This window comes from Dermacentor variabilis, chromosome 8, assembly GCF_050947875.1.
Source record: "Dermacentor variabilis isolate Ectoservices chromosome 8, ASM5094787v1, whole genome shotgun sequence".
NCBI classification, from domain to species: domain Eukaryota; kingdom Metazoa; phylum Arthropoda; class Arachnida; order Ixodida; family Ixodidae; genus Dermacentor; species Dermacentor variabilis.
In genome coordinates this window covers 31795694-31818163 of record NC_134575.1, presented here as the reverse complement: position 1 = coordinate 31818163, position 22470 = coordinate 31795694, and the positions used below count along the sequence as shown (strand labels likewise).

Here is a 22470-nt window from a genome sequence, read left to right as displayed (position 1 = left end):
GCGTTCTAAAATTTTGTTTTATGAATTTATAGCCATGGATGGGGCGCTTTCGCATCTATCTGTGCGGTGCAGTTTTGCTGCCTCATTACTCTCTTCCTCCGTGTTATCTAGCGCGCGATATAACTTCACAGCCTTGCTGACCGTGGTTCTCGTGAGCATGCCGCAAAACTTGATGTGAAAACGAATTTCGCTATTTTACGCGCCGAAACCACGATAGAATCATGCGGTACCCTGTAGATAGAGGACTCCGGAATAATTTTGACCACCTGGGTTTCTTTAACGTGCGTCGAATGCATGGTACAGGAGCGTATTTTTGCGTTTTTAGCATGGCAGTAATGTAAAAAATGGAATTATAAATCTAGTAGAGTATAGTGCTCATTACAGAGGAGCAGAGGGCAATGCCACATCACCGTACATCGTTCTGAAGGTGTCCAGCTATGGTGAGATTGTGCATATAATAAATTTCTTTGTCTATATCGAGACAACCAATCTGAAGAAGACTGTGTAGTGTAGCGCGAAGCGGGACAAGGCGCAAAGAAGAACAAGGACAAGCGCTTGTCCTTGTTCTTCGGTGTCCCTTGTCCCGATTCGCGCTGTGTCACGCAGTCTTATGGAAGAGCCACTACTCTATACCATCACCTTACGTTACAACTTGTGGGTTTCCCAAGGCAACCAATTCTTCCTCAACGGCCGGTAACTATTGCGCTAGCGACCTCCTTCATGCGTTCTTCCATGAACGGGATAGTATGTGCAACGACCGCGATTCTCCTGCACCAGAATGGTTCAGAAGAGTGTCCACTTGAATCTGTCTTTAGCCTTGTAGACTGCAAGGGCAGCAGTACACTCCCCTTATATATATAGTGTTGTACAACTTGGGACGGCGAATTCTCAAATCGAATACGAAAAAAATATCTAGGACCATTCGATTCGTACATAATCGCTTGAACTGCCGTCTTGCTAGCTGTGGCCACGTTGGAGGACCAGCGCGGTGAGAAGCTGCATCCGTTAGGGCGCGGGCGAATTTCGAATATTCGCATGCATACTCCGAATTTTCAGTGTTCTGGTTCTGTGGCTAAGAACTGAATTCGCTGCAGTGTATGTGGAAAGTTATATTTAGGTGTTCTTTGAAGAACATCTCTGGAAAGGAACCTGCGTGTCTCAGAAATGGATAAAAAATCCCAGTGCCCTTGCGATCTGTGAGGAAGGATGACCGACGAAGGTTTGTATGATGGTCCCTTAATGGCTAACTGCACTTCTGCCACGGGTCGGCGCTCGTATGGGGAGGGCTTAACACCTTCTTCACCTCCGCCGCGGGTCGGCCCGGCATTGCACTATCTTCGGGATTGGCCCACGTATGCGGAGTGCTTAACGCGACTTCAGCTCCGCCGGGGAGTTTCTTGCTTACCGCAACGACACGAAAATTTCCTTGGACGGTAGAGGTATACAGCTTCCCTCTATAACATACTCTACCAACTCTGGTCTTTGACCGAGTATTCTGCGCAACCTCCTGTGCGCAGTGTTCGCACTGGGTATACAACTTTGTTTCCTTTTCAACTTCATTCGCCGCCAGGGTTCCGCATATCGCCTCCGAGATGTGGCGCCCGATCTCGGAGGCCGCGTTTTGAGTTTTTGTGGTTCCCGAAACCGACAAGCGCGGCCCTGCGGGCTGTGCTCACCTAAAGTCCCTTAAACTTAGCAAAGTAGTGCCACGCTTTGAAGAATGCCGCCTCCTCCTCGCGCGTTCTGGCCGAAACCAACGCCGCGTCGCTATTGGCCTAATAGCATCACGTGGGCCCTTGCGCCGTGCATCAGCGCCATTTTTGCTCGAGAAGCGTGTACGGAGTGGCAATGAGCGCATGTTGGCGCCGTTGCTAAGCTGGAGCAGTGTAGGCGGCGCCACGGTCGAGGAGGGAGCGTAAAAGAGAGGAGAAACGAGGAGGATCGAGTGAAGGTGGAGGAGGAGAGTGTTGCTACTTTACGAAGTTTAAGGGGTTTAATTTATGCTGACCTAAAGTCCCTCAATTTTCCAAAAGTAGCGCCATTAGATCTTTCCGCCACGCCGCTCTTCCCGGCGTTTCCTCCTCCACGCCTCCTGTCGCCCCAGCCCAACACCTAGTTCTCTAGAGGGTGTTGCCCAGCCTCCTCCCCTCCTCCATTGGCCAATCTGTGTCACGAGGAAGCACGGGTTGCGCTTTTGTATATTTTTTTCTTTGCAGCGCGCTCCGAACGCCATTGCTGGCGCAGTGCGACGGAACTACGCGCACACGAATTGATGGCGGGAGGTGGCGGGATCGAATCGCGGCCACCGCGGCCGCACTCTGATGGCGGCGATATGCAAACACGCCCGTGTCCCAACCATTGGGGACACGTTGAAGAAACCGAGCTGGTCTAAATTAATTCTGAGTTCCCCATTATGGCGTGCCTGTAATCATATCGTGGTTCTGGTACGTAAAACCCCAGAATCAATTTTTCCCGTCTTGTGTACCTTGAAAGTTCCAGTTAAAGAAGCACTGCTCCTCTGCGAAAAATTACAACGCGAAAGAATACAGAGAGACGTAGTATACAGACATAACATGAGCACTTCAATAAGAGTGTTACGGGTGCTAATTAGGGGGGAGTATGGAGAATTATTTTCGGAATCACTGTTGAGTTGACTCGTCAAGTGCGTTCTTGCTATCAAATTCCAGCCACTCGCACTGTAATAAATAAAACGATTCCATACCCTGGTACGTTGTTCAAATTATCAATACTGAGTACGTGTAGAAACCTTTCTCATGGCCGCCAAAATCCGTGCATGAGCTACAAACATCCGTAATAAACGCGGAGCAGAAGTGGCCCTGTTGCTAGGCGTTTCTGGCCCCAGGCATTTGGAATCTCTCGCGCGCCGGCCGAACAAGGGTATCCTGCAGGTACGCAAATGAGCCTACGAAACCACGTACGCGTGTTTGAGCACACTGTGTGTAAGCGTTGTGTTTCTGCAACACGAACTCTCAATGCGCGGGCGCTTTATGCCTTAAATAACAGACCTTTTCTCTATATTTTTTTAGCGATACTAACACGACATTATTAAGGCCAGTTACCGCCTGACCAACAAAACCTCGCCTCAAAAACTGCTCTGCAGGGCTCGAATGAACTTTTCCGCGGATTTCCTCCGGTATCGGGTTAGCCGTCGTCTTCTACGGCAGGGCCACCATAGGTGGCGCCACTGTCGAGGGCGCGACTACCGCGGGTTTGGAGCGGAGGAGGAGGGAAGTGGTTGCCGCTAGTTTTGGAGATAGAGGGGTGTTATATTGATAGGCGTTTCCTCAGCGCCACCTAGGCACGTAGTGACGCCACATTGTACATTCGGTGGGTGAGGGAACAAACGCGAGTTAGTGACATCTTAGTTGAAAGCAAGAAAAAGAAATGGGCATGGCCAGGACATGTAATGAGGAGGGAAGATAACCGATGGTCAATAAGGGTTACGGTCTGGATTCCAAGGGAAGGGAAGCGTAGCACGGGGCCGCAGAAAGCTAGGTGGGTGGATGAGATTAAGAAGTTTGGGAGAGGCCTTTGCCCTGCAGTGGGCGTAACGAGGCTGATGATGATTGTACGCTGTCTGGTGCATGAGAGACAGAGAGAGAGAGAAACACCTTTATTTGCCACTGCAGGGTTGGAAGTTAGGACAGGTAGGCTTAGTGTGGCTCACAGTTGGGGGCGACGTCTCGGGCCCACGAGACGATTGCAAGCTGCGTTTTCTTGTCTGCTCTTGTCAGCAGCGGGTTCCAACCCTCCTCGGAGGGAGCTGGCAGTAATGATTGTGGGGGAGGGTTACACTCGCATCCCCACAGAATGTGTGTACTAAGTTCGACCACGGAGTGTTGGCTTGCTCCATGAAAGCGATCAACTTTTGGCCCATGCGTTGCGGAGACTGTCTCGCATACAAGGCGATTTACTTAACGGGCCGAAAAAGCGTCGCAGGGCCCCTTTAGATCGTGTTCAGACACTGAGTGAAGAAAGAAAAACAAAAAAAGGATAAGGCATACATATTCGAAGATACGAAAGAAGAAAGCAAATGATAAGCAGCATTATACTACGCATATTTACGCGCATCTAAGCCATTATATTACGTCTCGGCCGTGCATTTCTCTACAGGATATCTTTGAAGTCACGATTCAGCGGCTTGGCAAGTCCTATGAACGTCGCCGTCGAACAACAGAGGAAGCAGGGACCGTCTCGAACCAGTACGCCTTCGATTTCATCGCCAGCCCGCTTCATCCACGTGATCCGCTTCTCGGTGGCGCGGCCAGAGGATCGATAGTGAACGTGCACACACTTTATGTGAGGCTTCAGGCTGTCACTGAACGCCAGCACCGACATCTCGGCGACATTGTCCAGTAATGGCGCCGCCGACGGAAGGCATAGGTAGTGCAGGCTGACGATGCGGGAGATGTTTTCCTGGAACGGAACGATGTCCGCAATAAATTACGTTATATTATTTAGTAACTCGCACATCGAAAATTTCAATAAGGGTGTAGATGTGTCCTTAACTCGCACTCTTACGCCGAAAGTACGATGTGAGGGTATGAGTTATAGACACATTCTTCATGCTTATATTAAGGCTGGAAATTATTTTACCATGCACGCATTTGCATTGGTTAGCTCATGACCTGAGCTAACCTGTTTTCCTGTCGTGTTAGTTTGTGCTGTTTCAGCTCAAGGAAAGATACAACATGCGAGTGCATCACAGGCGGGGCAGAGCCTTTAGGACGTCTTCACGAAGCAATTTCGGTTGCCCTTATGTAAGCCCTCGATGTATTTTTATGCGTTAAGTGTTAAAGAGAAATTGAGCTTGGAGAAATTGTCGTAAGCACCCTAAAGGATTTGAAGGCAGCAAATAGGTTGCGTGTTGTTGCAGAAACTTACGATAGGGATTGATGGCTAATTCTGAGCGAAACAGTTAGCACTGGGAAGCAGTTTTTCTTTTTTTCTTCTGCCGTTGGAGGGTGACAGTGTCTGCGAGTGTAATTATTTAGTTACCTTGAGAATTTATCGCTATAAGGATACGCAGCCGCAGTAAACTCTGTTGCGGATTAGTTGGTGCATACTGAACAAGTAGTGCGCCGTGCAGAATCTTTTTTTCTCGTCGCTTCTCAAGCGAAAGTGTGCCCATCTCGTGTTACAGTGGCGGCAAAACTATTGTAGATGTTCCCGCATTTCTGGATTGTGCTAGCGATTACTTTACCTTTATATTCGCGTCATGTCATTTCTTGCAATTAGACAGTTCGCATATCTTATTTTGTTGTAGCGCCAGCTGAACAAGAGCAACCGAAAGGCACGTCTGACACATACAGCGCAGTATGTGTCAGATGTGCCTTTCTGTTGTCCTTGTTCAGCTTGCACACCAACATAATAAGATATGCCGTACCAACAAGCTCCTACAGCTATCCTCATCAACAAATGGTAGTACACGCTGTGTCCTGCCTCTCCCTCCACCATTTTTCATGTATATTGTCCACTACCTAACGCGCTGAGTAAATAAATAAACGAGGAAATCTTAATTTCGGCGCCTTCGACACGTTTAGAGTACGGAACCATCCTTAGATGTGTCCAGAGCGGTGGTGGCTGAGCCGGCGAAGCATAGCTACGGCTCGTTCTGCCTTTGTTTTAATATGTTCAATGTGACTGCGCCAGGTGAGTTTGCCATCGTAAATAACACCAAGGTACCTGACTTCCTCAACTTGAGAATGATTTCCTGTCGGTATTGCAAAGATATATGCACTTGTGTAGTTAATGGGAAGACTAAGACCGCACTTTTGCTAATATTTAATGACATACTTAATCTCTCTAGCCATGTCTCCAGCATTCCTAAGTTATTTTGCAACGACTGTTGTAGAGGATGTATATTGCTTGCCGAGGAAAAAAAATGCGATATCGTCCACATAAACATAAACATGTACTTCCGGAGACAAAGGAATGGTGCTTAGCAAAATGTTAAATAATACAGGGGATAGAACGGAACCCTGTGGTACACCTCTTGTCTGCTTGTGTTTAGACGTCGAAATACCGTGTTGGTAACAATAAAATTCTCTATCCGTTATGAATTCGCAGATCCAAGCGGTTATATTTTTGGGAAATTCGTAGAGTGAAGCTTATTGAATAGAATGCAAAGTTCTACAGAGTCATATGCTTTTGCTAAATCTAGCGTCACCAGAGCTGCGTACTCTCGTTTGCGGCGAGCAAGTTTAATGCGGCTCTCTAAATCTACACGGGCGCACCATATGGAGTGGCCCGGACGAAATCCAATCTGACAAGGACTGAGAAGGTTATCATCCTGCTAAAATTTGTTATACGGCTGTGAAGAACCCTTTCTATTAATTTGACTACATTTGAGGTGAGAGAAATCGGTCTTATGTTTTCTAAGTCAAGTCCGGGTGATTTTTTCTTCAATAGTGGGATAATTTTAGCTACTATCCACTCTCTTGGAACCCATGAATTCTTGAGAGGGAAATTTATTATGTTTAGTAGGTCCTGAGGCGCATAATCAAATAAAACTTTTAGCATTCCTGTTGTAATTTCATCTGGACCGGGGGCTGACGCCGGCAAAGAATTAATAATGCCTTCAAGCTCTGTCGCTGTTACTGCTACAAAGTCGTCTACCAAGGGCGGTTTCTTTAGTCCTATCGGCAACTGATGTGTGAAACGTCGCGCAAGTCCTTGAGCAATTTTCTCAAGTGATTCTGATAATTCTTTTGTTGATATAACGACAGATTCGACGTTCACGGGGGCCGGTATAGCTTTGCGAGATCGAAGAAATTTAAACAGGGCTTTTTTATTGCTGAGACTTCGAAAGGTATGTGTAGTGCCTGGAATCGTAGTCCTCCTTAGCTTTTGAGACTGTTCGTTTAAATGTGGTAGCTATATATGTATAATCAGCCCAATTGACAGGACACTGGTTGTATAAAAGCTTTTTCCGTGCAGCTTTTCTACGTCTAAAATCTCGTTCGCACTCAGAATTCCACCAGGGACACTATGGTCCATACTTATAAGATTTCACAGCAAATTTAGCTTTTTTTGATGACTGTTTTAGTATTGAACATAGGCTCATTGCTTTAATATCCATCTCCATGCCCTCCTGGGCTTGTAAACCTGATTTTAAAGCATTTTAAAATTTTTCGTAGTTAACGAAAGTACGCATATTATTATTTAAACTAGTTAAAGGAGGAATCAGTTCAAAAATTACAGGAAGGTGATCACTGTTAGTTCCGAAATCTACAGTCTTCCAGGAGGTGACTGTCATGCTCGGGGTAGCAAACGTAAGATCTAGGGCAGATCGCGACTGACCACGCACGAAAGTATGTGCTCTCGAATTTATGCTGGAGAAATGATTCCTTAAGACCCAATCCCACAGGCGTTTGCCACAAGTGTCCGTTCGGAAACCCCACGACACATGATGAGAATTAAAATCTCCCACTAGTATGTTGTTGTTCTGACTGCGAGCAATAGAGGTATCTAGATAACGGGTATCTTGTACTCCAACGGGGAAGTACGTGTTAATTATAGAAAAAGGTGTACAACCAGGTAGTATTATATCCAGTCCTAGGATTTCAGTCTGGGGACATTATCTGGTATGCTATAGTAGCTCTATGGCAGATTTTTGATGACACAAACAACACTAAACCACCGCCTCGGGATGGGCGATCCAATCGAAAACATCGGAAATTTTTTAGATGAAAAGATCCACCAGCAGCAAGCCAAGTTTCCTGTAAAACAATAATATCTGGCGGGTATATAGAAATAAGATATAATAAATCTGTTGCGGCCGAAGGTATGGAACGACAGTTCCACTGAATTACTGTTAATGTTCCTATGGTGAATAAATCCGAGCAGCAGAGACTCCTTGGTCTAAAACGTTCTTTTTTAAGAAGTCCTTCTTAGTCGGGGTCTCTCTAACGTACTTTTTTGCTTTGGAGTTGATGGGAGAGCTAGATTTTTTTTCTCTGTCGGTGACCTTGTTCGTTTAAGAGATCGGGGGTCCATATCTACATCTTGATTTTCCACCCCATCTGTGTCGGAGAGACAGATTCGGTCGACTTTTTCAGTAGTTGATGGCTTTGGTGAATCGTTATTTGTGAATGGCTGCGCGGTCGATATTGCAATAGGTGGACTCTTCGGTAGACCCCACACCTAAACCCAATCTTGATCCACAAGGTTGGGTTTATGAGTTAGTTGAAGCCACGGAGTTAGTTGTGAGGACAGCAGCTGGACAAGGGAGTCGGTGAGATTTGTCATGATGCGCTCCATTGGTTTCTCCAATGCCTTTTCTACGGAAGCTGCAGCAGGCTCAGAGATTGAGTTCTCCATAGACAATGTTTGACGGGCCGTTATACCAGCATACCCTTGAGATCTGCTCTGAATTTCTCCAATGGCCTCACGACGAGAGCATCGACGTCTCTCAATTATTTCGAGGATTTGCATTTCTTTTGTCCTTGCAGGGCAATTAGGTTCATTTGCGGGGTGGGGACCACTGCAAAGGCAGCAGGACTCATTTCGGGAAGAACAGTCATTTGAATGATGGCCTTCTCCACAAATTCGGCATCGTGTGTTTGACCTGCATTCTTTTGTCGAGTGCCCAAACCGCCAGCACTTTAGGCACTGAAGGAAGCGAGGTGATAGAGGCTCAACTCGGTATATGAGTGGCGATGCCTTGATTTCCTATGGGCGGTTCATTCCAGTGAAAGTAGCTATGACTGTTTCAGTGGGCATGCGCTTATTATCAACGACACGGCTGCAACGATACACAGAAATCACGCCTGCCGCTGAAAACATTTCCAAGATTTCTGCCGGACATAGACTTATGTCGACACCGCGGACTAGGCCTTTGGTACATGCAAGGTGATGAGGAATGAAACTGCTCACGGGATGTGTCGCAAAAACACCGCGCTTCAGCAAATCTTGAACACAAGCCTGGTCTGACGAGCAGCAAAGAATGGACCCTCGGCCAAACTGTCGAACCTCGGTGATTTGTTGAAAATTGGCCGAGGTCATCCGGAGTTCGGTTTGAATTGCTTTGGGATTCTTCATGCGAATCACCCCGCCATCACTCGGAACCAAAGCCACAGGTACGCTGCTCGTCCCACTGCGTTAAGAAAATCTCCACCGGCAAATCAGAGTTAGGAACAGAAGCCGACCAGGGGAAAACCTCCTGGCCTGGCGATGAGAGTGACATTGCCATGAAATAGGAAATTACTCTGGAAGCTTATCAGATATTAAACAAAAGTTCAAAACCAATTACGTAAAACACACAGATTAAAAGAAAACCGCCAGCTACTTGACCAGAAGCGGTGTTCGGGAGCTCAGGCACCAGCTTGCCGCGTTTCATTCGCGTTTGTTGAACCTAAGGCGTTGTTGCTTGCTTGCTTGCTTGCCAGGGCAAACTCTCCTTCTTGTTAGTCCACGTAATCCTTCTCGTCTTCTTCTCTTCTCCACTAATCATCGCTTCCCATCTCACCGGGTACTTCTTCTTCTTCTCTTCTCCACCAATCATCTCTTGTCACCTCACTGAGAACTTCTTTTATCTTCTTTCGTCTTCGGTTAATACACGTCATTCTTAACGCCATCCTCGAGGTCTTCTTGAAACCTTTCTTCGTCTACCATTTTATTTTATCTTCCCTATTACATGTGACAATGCGACCCGTTTTCGTTGGCTATATTTGGGCTTCGCGTTTTCCAATGCCTACCCGTTCCGCATAAGGATGGCTGACACCACAGCATGTGTCGACTGCGGCTACGCGGAGACCGTCCGTCACGTTCTTTGCCAGTGGCCGCAGTACACTGAGTAGAGACAATCGCTTTCCGTCGTGCTGAACCAGTTGGACGGCCAGCCTCTTAAGGAAAAAAGGATTCTGAAACATCAACCCGACTTGACATCGCATCAGAAGGCATCCCAGTTTGCTCTCTTATTAACTCCGATTTCTTCCTGTCTCTTAAAGTTTCGACTAAAATTTTGCAGCAAAGCTGTATACCTCTATCCTCGAAAGAAATTTTTGTGTCGTAAGCAAAAAACTCCCCCATACGTGGGTCGATCATTGAGATTGTGCAATAGCGGCTCGACCCGCGGCGGAGGTTAAGCAGCCGTTAAACACTCCCCATACAGGGCCGATCCAGAAGATTCTGCAATGCCGGACCGACCCGCGGCATAGGTGAATCAGGCGTTAAGCACCCCCCATACGTTGGCCGATCCCGAAGATATTGCAATACCGGCCCGACCCGCGGCGTAGGTGAATCAGGCGTTAAGCACCCCCCATACGTTGGCCGATCTCGAAGCTGGTGCAATACCGGCCCGACCTGCGGCAAGGGTGAGGAGGCGTTAAGCACTCCGCATACGTTGGCCGATCTCCTAGATGGTGCAATACCGGACCGACCCGCGCCATAGGTGAAGGAGGCGTTGAGCACTCCCCATACGGCGGCCGATCCCGAAGATGGTGCAGTGCCGGGCCGACCCGCGGCATAGGTGAATCAGGCGTTAAGCACCCCCCATACGTTGGCCGATCTCGAAGCTGGTGCAATACCGGACCGACCCGCGCCATAGGTGAAGGAGGCGTTAAGCACTCCCCATACGGCGGCCGATCCCGAAGATAGTGCAGTGCCGGGCCGACCCGCGGCATAGGTGAAGCAGGCGTTAAGCACTCCCCATACGCCGGCCGATCCCGAAGATGGTGCAGTGCCGGGTCGACCCGCGGCATAGGTGAATCAGGCGTTAAGCACCCCCCATACGTTGGCCGATCTCGAAGCTGGTGCAATACCGGACCGACCCGCGCCATAGGTGAAGGAGGCGTTAAGCACTCCCCATACGTTGGCCGATCCCGAAGATAGTGCAATGCCGGACCGACCCGCGGCATAGGTGATTCAGGCGTTAAGCACCCCCCATACGTTGGCCGATCTCGAAGATAGTGCAGTACCGGCCCGACCTGCGGCAAGGGTGAGGAGGCGTTAAGCACTCCGCATACGTTGGCCGATCTCCTAGATGGTGCAATACCGGACCGACCCGCGCCATAGGTGAAGCAGGCGTTAAGCACTCCCCATACGTTGGCCGATCCCGAAGATAGTGCAGTGCCGGGCCGACCCGCGGCGGAGGAGAAGCAGGCGTTAAGCGCTCTCCATATGCAGGCCGATCCCGACGTTAGTGCAGTGCCGGGCCGACCCGCGGCGAGGTGCACTTCGCCATTAAGGGGCCCATATACATAGCTTCGCTGGTCATCCTTCTTCACCGAGTGGAACGGCACTGATATTTTTTTCGTTCCGTCGTCCTTCGCGCGGTCCTTAGCTTGTTCTAAGGACCGCGCGAATAGGTAGGTCCGATTAGGTAGGACTATTGGAATCGTATAGGATGACTTGTACTGACGTTGGTCTAGCGGCCATGTTGGTGGACCGGGACTGCGAGAAGCTGCGTCCCTGACGGCACGTACAAACCTAGAATATTCGCATGCATACTCCGAATTTTGAGTTTTCGGTTATGTCGCTAGGAATTGAATTCACTGAGGTGTATGCGGAAAGTTCTTTTTAGGTGTTCTTGGAAGAACATCGCTTGAAAGGAACGTGCTTGTATCAGTAATGGATAAAAACATACTCGATCAACTCTGGTCTTTGGCCGAGTACATTGCACAACCTCTCTTGCGCAGTGTTGGCGCTAGGCATACAACCTTTTTTCCTTCTCTACTTAATTCACCACCGGGGCTTCGCACATGGCCTCCGAGATTTGCCGCCCGATCTCGGAGGACATGTTTTGAATTTGTGGACAATCCGTAACCGAAAAGCGCGTCACGGGGTGATGTGTAGACCGGCGTTTCCGCAGCGCCACCTGGGCAGGCCGTCACACCCCATTGTACGTTACCCGAGCCATGAAAGCAAGCAATATTTGTGTCATGCGCTCCTGAAGCATGGTCTCGCATGTAGAGCAGTTTATTTAACGAGTTCAAGAAGCGTTGCAGGGCCCCTTTAGCGCGAGTTCAGGCACTGAGTGAAGAAAGAGAAATAAACAAAGGATAAGGCATACTTATTCGAAGATACCAATGAAAAAAAAAACAAATAAGCCGTATCATTGTAGGCACTTTTACGCGCATCTATGACACATTATTACGTCTCGACCGTGCCTTCATCTACGTGATCTGTTTGTAGTCACGATTCAGCGGCTTGGCGAGTCCTATAAACGTAGCCGTCGAACAATAGATGAAGCAGGGACCGTCTCGAACCAGGACGCCACCGGTTGGAGCGCCAGCCCGCTTCATCCACGTGATCCGCTTCTCGATGCCGTCGGTAGAGCTTCGGTAGTGAACGTGTACACCCTTTATGCGAGGCTTCAGCCGGTCGCTGAACGTCAGCAGGGATTCCTCGGCGCCATTGTCGAGTAATGGCGCCGCTGACAGAAGGCACAGGTACTGCAAGCGGCCGATGAGGGCGATGTTTTCCTGGAATGGAACGACGCCCGCAGAAAATTATATTATTAAATAATTATGGGATATAGAAATTAAATAAAATTGGACACGTAATAACGAGGGAAGATAACCGATGGTCATTAAGGGTTACGGTATGGTTTCCCAGAGAAAGGGAAGCGTAGCAGGGGGTGGCAGAAAGTTAGGTGGGCGGATGAGATTAAGGAGTTTGCAGGAACAACATGACCAGAATAAGTACATGACCGGGGTAGTTGGAGAAGCATGGGAGAGGCTTCTGCCCTGCAGTGGACGTGGCCAGGCTGATGATGATAATGAATTTATACCACCAAAATTTCAATAAGGGCGTAAATATATTTACGTGGCACTCTTATGGCGAAAAAAGTGTTGCAAGGGTGTGAGTTATAGACATTTACATTCTCAATCCTTTCTTTCTGGGTTCAAAAAATTTTACAGTGCACGCCTTTGGGCTTGTTAGCTCCTGACCGTAGAAGAAATATCACGAAATAGGAGGATGCGTGTGTATGTCCCTCTTTTCCTGTCGTATTAATTTGCGCTGTTCAGCCCAAGGAACGATGCCACATGCAAGTGCACCAGGCGAGTGGCAGAGCCTAGGACGTTTCGCCGAAGCAACTTCGGTTGCCCGTATCTAACCGTTCTCGGTAAATGTCCGTGTCTACGGTAAATGTTATAAAGTGAAATTAAACTTTCAGAAATCGTGCTAAACGCCCTTAAGAATTTGAAAGGAGGAAATAGATATTGTGTTACAGCAGAAACCTATGGTTCCAATCGGTGGCTTGTTCTGAGTGAAACAGCCAGATCTGGGAAGCAGTTTTTTTTTGTTTCTTCTGCCGTTAGCGTAGTTACCTTGAGCATTTATCTCAAGAAAGATACGCAATGCCAGTAAACACGACGCAGAAGTACTTTCTTGCAAATTAGTTTTTTCGTGCTGAACAAGCAACGCACCACACAATCTGTTCGTCTTTTTCGCTTCAGATTGGAACGGGGTATCTCATGTCACAGCGGTGGAAAAACGATTGTAAATGTTTCCGCATATCGGGGTGGTGCTCACGATTACTTTGCCGATGTATTGGCTTGCTGTCGTTTCGTACAATAAAAGAGTTGGTAGTCTGTGCTTTGTCTTATCTCTCCCTCCACCATTTTTCTTGTATTTTGGGCAGTACGCCACTCACTGAGGCCACCCCCTCCCCCAAATAAATAAACTGAGAAATTTCATTTCCGGCGCTTCCGAGACATTTAGATTACGGAACCATGCTCGTGGCACTGAAAGCACGTAGATGAAACCCGACTCACCAGCAGACACGCCTCGCCGAAGGGCAGGGCATCGTGCCGAAGCACGAGACAACTCAGCAAGCTGCTTCTGGCGAGCAGCTGACCCAAAGACGGGTAGTGTGGGTGCGACGGATTGGGGCAGTCTGACAGCCTCACCGAAAGCGCAGGACAGGTCTCGATGAGCCAAAGGGAGATACGGCCATGCACGTCACTCAGAGTCAGCCTGACAAGCCCATTGTGAAACATGGGTGTGCCGTCTTGCATTTCCGGCATGTCTTCGGGATGGAGGACGAACTCACCCTCGCAAACAGTGCACCGAACGAAGCTGCCCCGCCTATCGATGCGCACGTCCAGTTCTTTGAATTCGGTGCAGTTCTGCGCCAGACGGCGCAGAGCTGACGGGCGGCGAAGCGCGCAGGGGGTCGCCGAGAGGGATTGCAGATGCTCCAGGGAGGCGTCCTGTAGCAGTGCCGTCAGATCGAGGTCGGGTCCGAAGTGGAACGCGCTTATGTTAAGCTCGACTAGTTGCTTGAGCTTGACGGAGATAAAGTCGCGAAGACTGTCGCGGTAGGCGGCGCCAGCCGTCGCGTATACACCGTCGGAGGGCTGTGCCGGTAACAGCACAAGACAAAGTTGGCTCACGTTCCCCCAGTAGTGCCCAAGGGTTGCCACGCCAATCCATTCCGCCGTGATGCCTTCTGCGTGGTGGACGGCAATCAGGACCAGCTGTTCCGGCAAATGGAGGGGATTTGTGTACCCGACAGCGAGATCTCGGAGAAGAACACAGTTCCACATGTTGCTGGACCTCTGGTAGCTGACGTTGGCGCAGACGGCCGCGCAGCTCGTGAAGTCCAGTGGTGTGGACGGCAGGCGTGGATCGGAGGTTGGCACCTCGGAACAGAACGTGAATGTTTCCAAATTGAAGCCCTGTTTGAGGATGGCGTTACATTCCAGGAGCGCGTTCATGAAGTTTCCGCGCACAAAATGAACACGCAGCTTGTCCAGCTCCGGGCAGTAGCTCAGCAGCGCCGAGAGGAGCTTGAAGTTCAGGTCGCCGCTCACTTCGGCGTACATGCGGCGGACACTGACAGCAAGGACGCCTGGCACTTGCGACGCGGTGTTGTGCAGCTCCCTTATTTCCGAGTCCACGTCCGTCTCAGCCACGAGGGAGAACTCAACTTCCTTTAGACTTGGAAGCCGGTTTAACATCAAGTGGAGCAGGGCGCTCGGCCTGAGCGGGCAGGCGACGCACCGCAAAATTTGGAGTCCCGTACATTTGCCGATGTGTAGAGGCAATTCCTTTGGTTCGAGAAGGATGCAATTTGTGAGGTCGAGTGCGCGGATAGCCGGAACCAGTGTCGTAGCTTCTAGCTTCTCGACCAGAGAAGACAGCCCTTGGTGGGCGCGTAGCGCCACCATTATTTCGGTGTCCCTGTGCCGGTGTCTCTTTAGTGGAGGGCTTCAGGCTCGCCGAATCATAGAGGCTCAAGTGGCGCGGCCCAACGAACGGGGAAAGGCGATGGTGCTAACCGACCGTTACGCACGACTTTCGACGAATGCTTGTTGCACACGTGATACAATACGGGCGAGCAACGTGACGTCACGCAGGTGCGGTGGCGCTGGCGTAACACCAAATGCGTGGATAAGAAATATTTCCGCGAGATTTTCGATGGCGTGCGTTATGCGGAAGGTTCTCGAACGAGTTTTACACCTTTACTCGGCAAGCATCATTGTTCAAAGCGGCGAACTGCTATGAAGAGCGGCAGAAGTGACAAAGTTGTTCGCTCTTTTCACCCCCTTCTGCTTGCCTGCTTGTTCGCAGCGTGCAGTTACAGATCCGTGAACCAGTGGATATGATACCCTACACGAGATAAGATTTTACCGTAGGAATGCGTGTGTGGCTGCTATAGAGCGCAGCCAGCTTCAAGCGACATAGCCTTTGACCTTATAGGTTAGAGGCTATAGGTTACAGGTTACACTTATTGGTTACCTTTACTTATATGTTACAGGCTACACTTTAGTGAACCCGACAGTCAGAAAATCTGGCGGAATGAACATGGCGTGACCGCGTGCCCTTTATATGAACTCGCTTCTGAGAAGTTTTGAACAACGACGACACCCAGGGCCGTGCCGGGATATCGACGCGTCCGAACTGTACTTCAGTTTCCCGCCTGCCGTCTGCAACAGCTTGTCTTTCATGGGTCGTGTCGTTATGATCAGGTTAGATGCCTGTCTTTGCCTTGTTATGATAACCTTCGCGTTGCACAGCGCACAAATCGCGACGTCACACTGCTTCCGCGGAAGTCTCAGCACCGGCTGAAGCCCCGACGAGTCAGCGTTTACATTCGCGCTGCAAAGGGGTCGAGTTGGGTCGACCTTGTGACGCCTGGCCTACTCAGCCCGACCCGACACTCGTTCAGGCCGACCAGGCAGCGTTTGCACGAACTCGATAGACCAATTACAGCACGACAAGCCGACTGGACCGGCTTCTGTCGGGTGCATGCAAAACGCACCGCTATATAAACGCTTGGCAGGGGGCTGTCGCCGGCGGTATATCGTGCTTAAGCGCGCTCCTTCGTTGCTTAACAAAGGATAAATTAAAAACAATGTGACATCGATAACATGATGCGTCAACTCACAACTAATTTTTTTCCCTTAGAGCATGGTGGCTATTGTACGGAAGTCACAAGAAAAAAAAAACAAGGAACTGAGGGCAACAAAATTAGACAAAAACAAAGCGAGACACATTAAAACTTCAACAGCTGACTCCCTCCGTCAACACGTGTGTTATGGGCGTTCATGTTTTTGCAGAAGCGAGGCGTTCTAAAATTTTGTTTTATGAATTTATAGCCATGGATGGGGCGCTTTCGCATCTATCTGTGCGGTGCAGTTTTGCTGCCTCATTACTCTCTTCCTCCGTGTTATCTAGCGCGCGATATAACTTCACAGCCTTGCTGACCGTGGTTCTCGTGAGCATGCCGCAAAACTTGATGTGAAAACGAATTTCGCTATTTTACGCGCCGAAACCACGATAGAATCATGCGGTACCCTGTAGATAGAGGACTCCGGAATAATTTTGACCACCTGGGTTTCTTTAACGTGCGTCGAATGCATGGTACAGGAGCGTATTTTTGCGTTTTTAGCATGGCAGTAATGTAAAAAATGGAATTATAAATCTAGTAGAGTATAGTGCTCATTACAGAGGAGCAGAGGGCAATGCCACATCACCGTACATCGTTCTGAAGGTGTCCAGCTATGGTGAGATTGTGCATATAATAAATTTCTTTGTCTATATCGAGACAACCAATCTGAAGAAGACTGTGTAGTGTAGCGCGAAGCGGGACAAGGCGCAAAGAAGAACAAGGACAAGCGCTTGTCCTTGTTCTTCGGTGTCCCTTGTCCCGATTCGCGCTGTGTCACGCAGTCTTATGGAAGAGCCACTACTCTATACCATCACCTTACGTTACAACTTGTGGGTTTCCCAAGGCAACCAATTCTTCCTCAACGGCCGGTAACTATTGCGCTAGCGACCTCCTTCATGCGTTCTTCCATGAACGGGATAGTATGTGCAACGACCGCGATTCTCCTGCACCAGAATGGTTCAGAAGAGTGTCCACTTGAATCTGTCTTTAGCCTTGTAGACTGCAAGGGCAGCAGTACACTCCCCTTATATATATAGTGTTGTACAACTTGGGACGGCGAATTCTCAAATCGAATACGAAAAAAATATCTAGGACCATTCGATTCGTACATAATCGCTTGAACTGCCGTCTTGCTAGCTGTGGCCACGTTGGAGGACCAGCGCGGTGAGAAGCTGCATCCGTTAGGGCGCGGGCGAATTTCGAATATTCGCATGCATACTCCGAATTTTCAGTGTTCTGGTTCTGTGGCTAAGAACTGAATTCGCTGCAGTGTATGTGGAAAGTTATATTTAGGTGTTCTTTGAAGAACATCTCTGGAAAGGAACCTGCGTGTCTCAGAAATGGATAAAAAATCCCAGTGCCCTTGCGATCTGTGAGGAAGGATGACCGACGAAGGTTTGTATGATGGTCCCTTAATGGCTAACTGCACTTCTGCCACGGGTCGGCGCTCGTATGGGGAGGGCTTAACACCTTCTTCACCTCCGCCGCGGGTCGGCCCGGCATTGCACTATCTTCGGGATTGGCCCACGTATGCGGAGTGCTTAACGCGACTTCAGCTCCGCCGGGGAGTTTCTTGCTTACCGCAACGACACGAAAATTTCCTTGGACGGTAGAGGTATACAGCTTCCCTCTATAACATACTCTACCAACTCTGGTCTTTGACCGAGTATTCTGCGCAACCTCCTGTGCGCAGTGTTCGCACTGGGTATACAACTTTGTTTCCTTTTCAACTTCATTCGCCGCCAGGGTTCCGCATATCGCCTCCGAGATGTGGCGCCCGATCTCGGAGGCCGCGTTTTGAGTTTTTGTGGTTCCCGAAACCGACAAGCGCGGCCCTGCGGGCTGTGCTCACCTAAAGTCCCTTAAACTTAGCAAAGTAGTGCCACGCTTTGAAGAATGCCGCCTCCTCCTCGCGCGTTCTGGCCGAAACCAACGCCGCGTCGCTATTGGCCTAATAGCATCACGTGGGCCCTTGCGCCGTGCATCAGCGCCATTTTTGCTCGAGAAGCGTGTACGGAGTGGCAATGAGCGCATGTTGGCGCCGTTGCTAAGCTGGAGCAGTGTAGGCGGCGCCACGGTCGAGGAGGGAGCGTAAAAGAGAGGAGAAACGAGGAGGATCGAGTGAAGGTGGAGGAGGAGAGTGTTGCTACTTTACGAAGTTTAAGGGGTTTAATTTATGCTGACCTAAAGTCCCTCAATTTTCCAAAAGTAGCGCCATTAGATCTTTCCGCCACGCCGCTCTTCCCGGCGTTTCCTCCTCCACGCCTCCTGTCGCCCCAGCCCAACACCTAGTTCTCTAGAGGGTGTTGCCCAGCCTCCTCCCCTCCTCCATTGGCCAATCTGTGTCACGAGGAAGCACGGGTTGCGCTTTTGTATATTTTTTTCTTTGCAGCGCGCTCCGAACGCCATTGCTGGCGCAGTGCGACGGAACTACGCGCACACGAATTGATGGCGGGAGGTGGCGGGATCGAATCGCGGCCACCGCGGCCGCACTCTGATGGCGGCGATATGCAAACACGCCCGTGTCCCAACCATTGGGGACACGTTGAAGAAACCGAGCTGGTCTAAATTAATTCTGAGTTCCCCATTATGGCGTGCCTGTAATCATATCGTGGTTCTGGTACGTAAAACCCCAGAATCAATTTTTCCCGTCTTGTGTACCTTGAAAGTTCCAGTTAAAGAAGCACTGCTCCTCTGCGAAAAATTACAACGCGAAAGAATACAGAGAGACGTAGTATACAGACATAACATGAGCACTTCAATAAGAGTGTTACGGGTGCTAATTAGGGGGGAGTATGGAGAATTATTTTCGGAATCACTGTTGAGTTGACTCGTCAAGTGCGTTCTTGCTATCAAATTCCAGCCACTCGCACTGTAATAAATAAAACGATTCCATACCCTGGTACGTTGTTCAAATTATCAATACTGAGTACGTGTAGAAACCTTTCTCATGGCCGCCAAAATCCGTGCATGAGCTACAAACATCCGTAATAAACGCGGAGCAGAAGTGGCCCTGTTGCTAGGCGTTTCTGGCCCCAGGCATTTGGAATCTCTCGCGCGCCGGCCGAACAAGGGTATCCTGCAGGTACGCAAATGAGCCTACGAAACCACGTACGCGTGTTTGAGCACACTGTGTGTAAGCGTTGTGTTTCTGCAACACGAACTCTCAATGCGCGGGCGCTTTATGCCTTAAATAACAGACCTTTTCTCTATATTTTTTTAGCGATACTAACACGACATTATTAAGGCCAGTTACCGCCTGACCAACAAAACCTCGCCTCAAAAACTGCTCTGCAGGGCTCGAATGAACTTTTCCGCGGATTTCCTCCGGTATCGGGTTAGCCGTCGTCTTCTACGGCAGGGCCACCATAGGTGGCGCCACTGTCGAGGGCGCGACTACCGCGGGTTTGGAGCGGAGGAGGAGGGAAGTGGTTGCCGCTAGTTTTGGAGATAGAGGGGTGTTATATTGATAGGCGTTTCCTCAGCGCCACCTAGGCACGTAGTGACGCCACATTGTACATTCGGTGGGTGAGGGAACAAACGCGAGTTAGTGACATCTTAGTTGAAAGCAAGAAAAAGAAATGGGCATGGCCAGGACATGTAATGAGGAGGGAAGATAACCGATGGTCAATAAGGGTTACGGTCTGGATTCCAAGGGAAGGGAAGCGTAGCACGGGGCCGCAGAAAGCTAGGTGGGTGGATGAGATTAAGAAGTTTGGGAGAGGCCTTTGCCCTGCAGTGGGCGTAACGAGGCTGATGATGATTGTACGCTGTCTGGTGCATGAGAGACAGAGAGAGAGAGAAACACCTTTATTTGCCACTGCAGGGTTGGAAGTTAGGACAGGTAGGCTTAGTGTGGCTCACAGTTGGGGGCGACGTCTCGGGCCCACGAGACGATTGCAAGCTGCGTTTTCTTGTCTGCTCTTGTCAGCAGCGGGTTCCAACCCTCCTCGGAGGGAGCTGGCAGTAATGATTGTGGGGGAGGGTTACACTCGCATCCCCACAGAATGTGTGTACTAAGTTCGACCACGGAGTGTTGGCTTGCTCCATGAAAGCGATCAACTTTTGGCCCATGCGTTGCGGAGACTGTCTCGCATACAAGGCGATTTACTTAACGGGCCGAAAAAGCGTCGCAGGGCCCCTTTAGATCGTGTTCAGACACTGAGTGAAGAAAGAAAAACAAAAAAAGGATAAGGCATACATATTCGAAGATACGAAAGAAGAAAGCAAATGATAAGCAGCATTATACTACGCATATTTACGCGCATCTAAGCCATTATATTACGTCTCGGCCGTGCATTTCTCTACAGGATATCTTTGAAGTCACGATTCAGCGGCTTGGCAAGTCCTATGAACGTCGCCGTCGAACAACAGAGGAAGCAGGGACCGTCTCGAACCAGTACGCCTTCGATTTCATCGCCAGCCCGCTTCATCCACGTGATCCGCTTCTCGGTGGCGCGGCCAGAGGATCGATAGTGAACGTGCACACACTTTATGTGAGGCTTCAGGCTGTCACTGAACGCCAGCACCGACATCTCGGCGACATTGTCCAGTAATGGCGCCGCCGACGGAAGGCATAGGTAGTGCAGGCTGACGATGCGGGAGATGTTTTCCTGGAACGGAACGATGTCCGCAATAAATTACGTTATATTATTTAGTAACTCGCACATCGAAAATTTCAATAAGGGTGTAGATGTGTCCTTAACTCGCACTCTTACGCCGAAAGTACGATGTGAGGGTATGAGTTATAGACACATTCTTCATGCTTATATTAAGGCTGGAAATTATTTTACCATGCACGCATTTGCATTGGTTAGCTCATGACCTGAGCTAACCTGTTTTCCTGTCGTGTTAGTTTGTGCTGTTTCAGCTCAAGGAAAGATACAACATGCGAGTGCATCACAGGCGGGGCAGAGCCTTTAGGACGTCTTCACGAAGCAATTTCGGTTGCCCTTATGTAAGCCCTCGATGTATTTTTATGCGTTAAGTGTTAAAGAGAAATTGAGCTTGGAGAAATTGTCGTAAGCACCCTAAAGGATTTGAAGGCAGCAAATAGGTTGCGTGTTGTTGCAGAAACTTACGATAGGGATTGATGGCTAGTTCTGAGCGAAACAGTTAGCACTGGGAAGCAGTTATTCTTTTTTTTCTTCTGCCGTTGGAGGGTGACAGTGTCTGCGAGTGTAATTATTTAGTTACCTTGAGAATTTATCGCTATAAGGATACGCAGCCGCAGTAAACTCTGTTGCGGATTAGTTGGTGCATACTGAACAAGTAGTGCGCCGTGCAGAATCTTTTTTTCTCGTCGCTTCTCAAGCGAAAGTGTGCCCATCTCGTGTTACAGTGGCGGCAAAACTATTGTAGATGTTCCCACATTTCTGGATTGTGCTAGCGATTACTTTACCTTTATATTCGCGTCATGTCATTTCTTGCAATTAGACAGTTCGCATATCTTATTTTGTTGTAGCGCCAGCTGAACAAGAGCAATCGAAAGGCACGTCTGACACATACAGCGCAGTATGTGTCAGATGTGCCTTTCTGTTGTCCTTGTTCAGCTTGCACACCAACATAATAAGATATGCCGTACCAAGAAGCTCCTACAGCTATCCTCATCAACAAATGGTAGTACACGCTGTGTCCTGCCTCTCCCTCCACCATTTTTCATGTATATTGTCCACTACGTAACGCGCTGAGTAAATAAATAAACGAGGAAATCTTAATTTCGGCGCCTTCGACACGTTTAGAGTATGGAACCATCCTTAAATGTGTCCAGAGCGGCGGTGGCTGAGCCGGCGAAGCATAGCTACGGCTTGTTCTGCCTTTGTTTTAATATGTTCAATGTGACTGCGCCAGGTGAGTTTGCCATCGTAAATAACACCAAGGTACCTGACTTCCTCAACTTGAGGAATGATTTCCTGTCGGTATTGCAAAGATATATGCACTTGTGTAGTTAATGGGAAGACTAAGACCGCACTTTTGCTAATATTTAATGACATACTTAATCTCTCTAGCCATGTCTCCAGCATTCCTAAGTAATTTTGCAACGACTGTTGTAGAGGATGTATATTGCTTGCCGAGGAAAAAAAAAATGCGATATCGTCCACATAAAC

General features: G+C 49.1%; 1 protein-coding gene across 1 annotated transcript; it reads right to left on the bottom strand.

The window, feature by feature from the left end:
• Positions 1-12137: 12137 nt before the first annotated feature.
• On the bottom strand, positions 12138-15269 carry LOC142591352 (uncharacterized). The gene is made up of 2 exons (XM_075703676.1): positions 13743-15269; positions 12138-12446 (listed from the first exon to the last, which is right to left on the bottom strand). The coding sequence occupies exons 1-2, from the start codon at positions 15138-15140 to the stop codon at positions 12138-12140; spliced, it is 1707 nt and encodes a 568-aa protein (XP_075559791.1). The 5' UTR covers positions 15141-15269.
• Positions 15270-22470: the final 7201 nt, after the last annotated feature.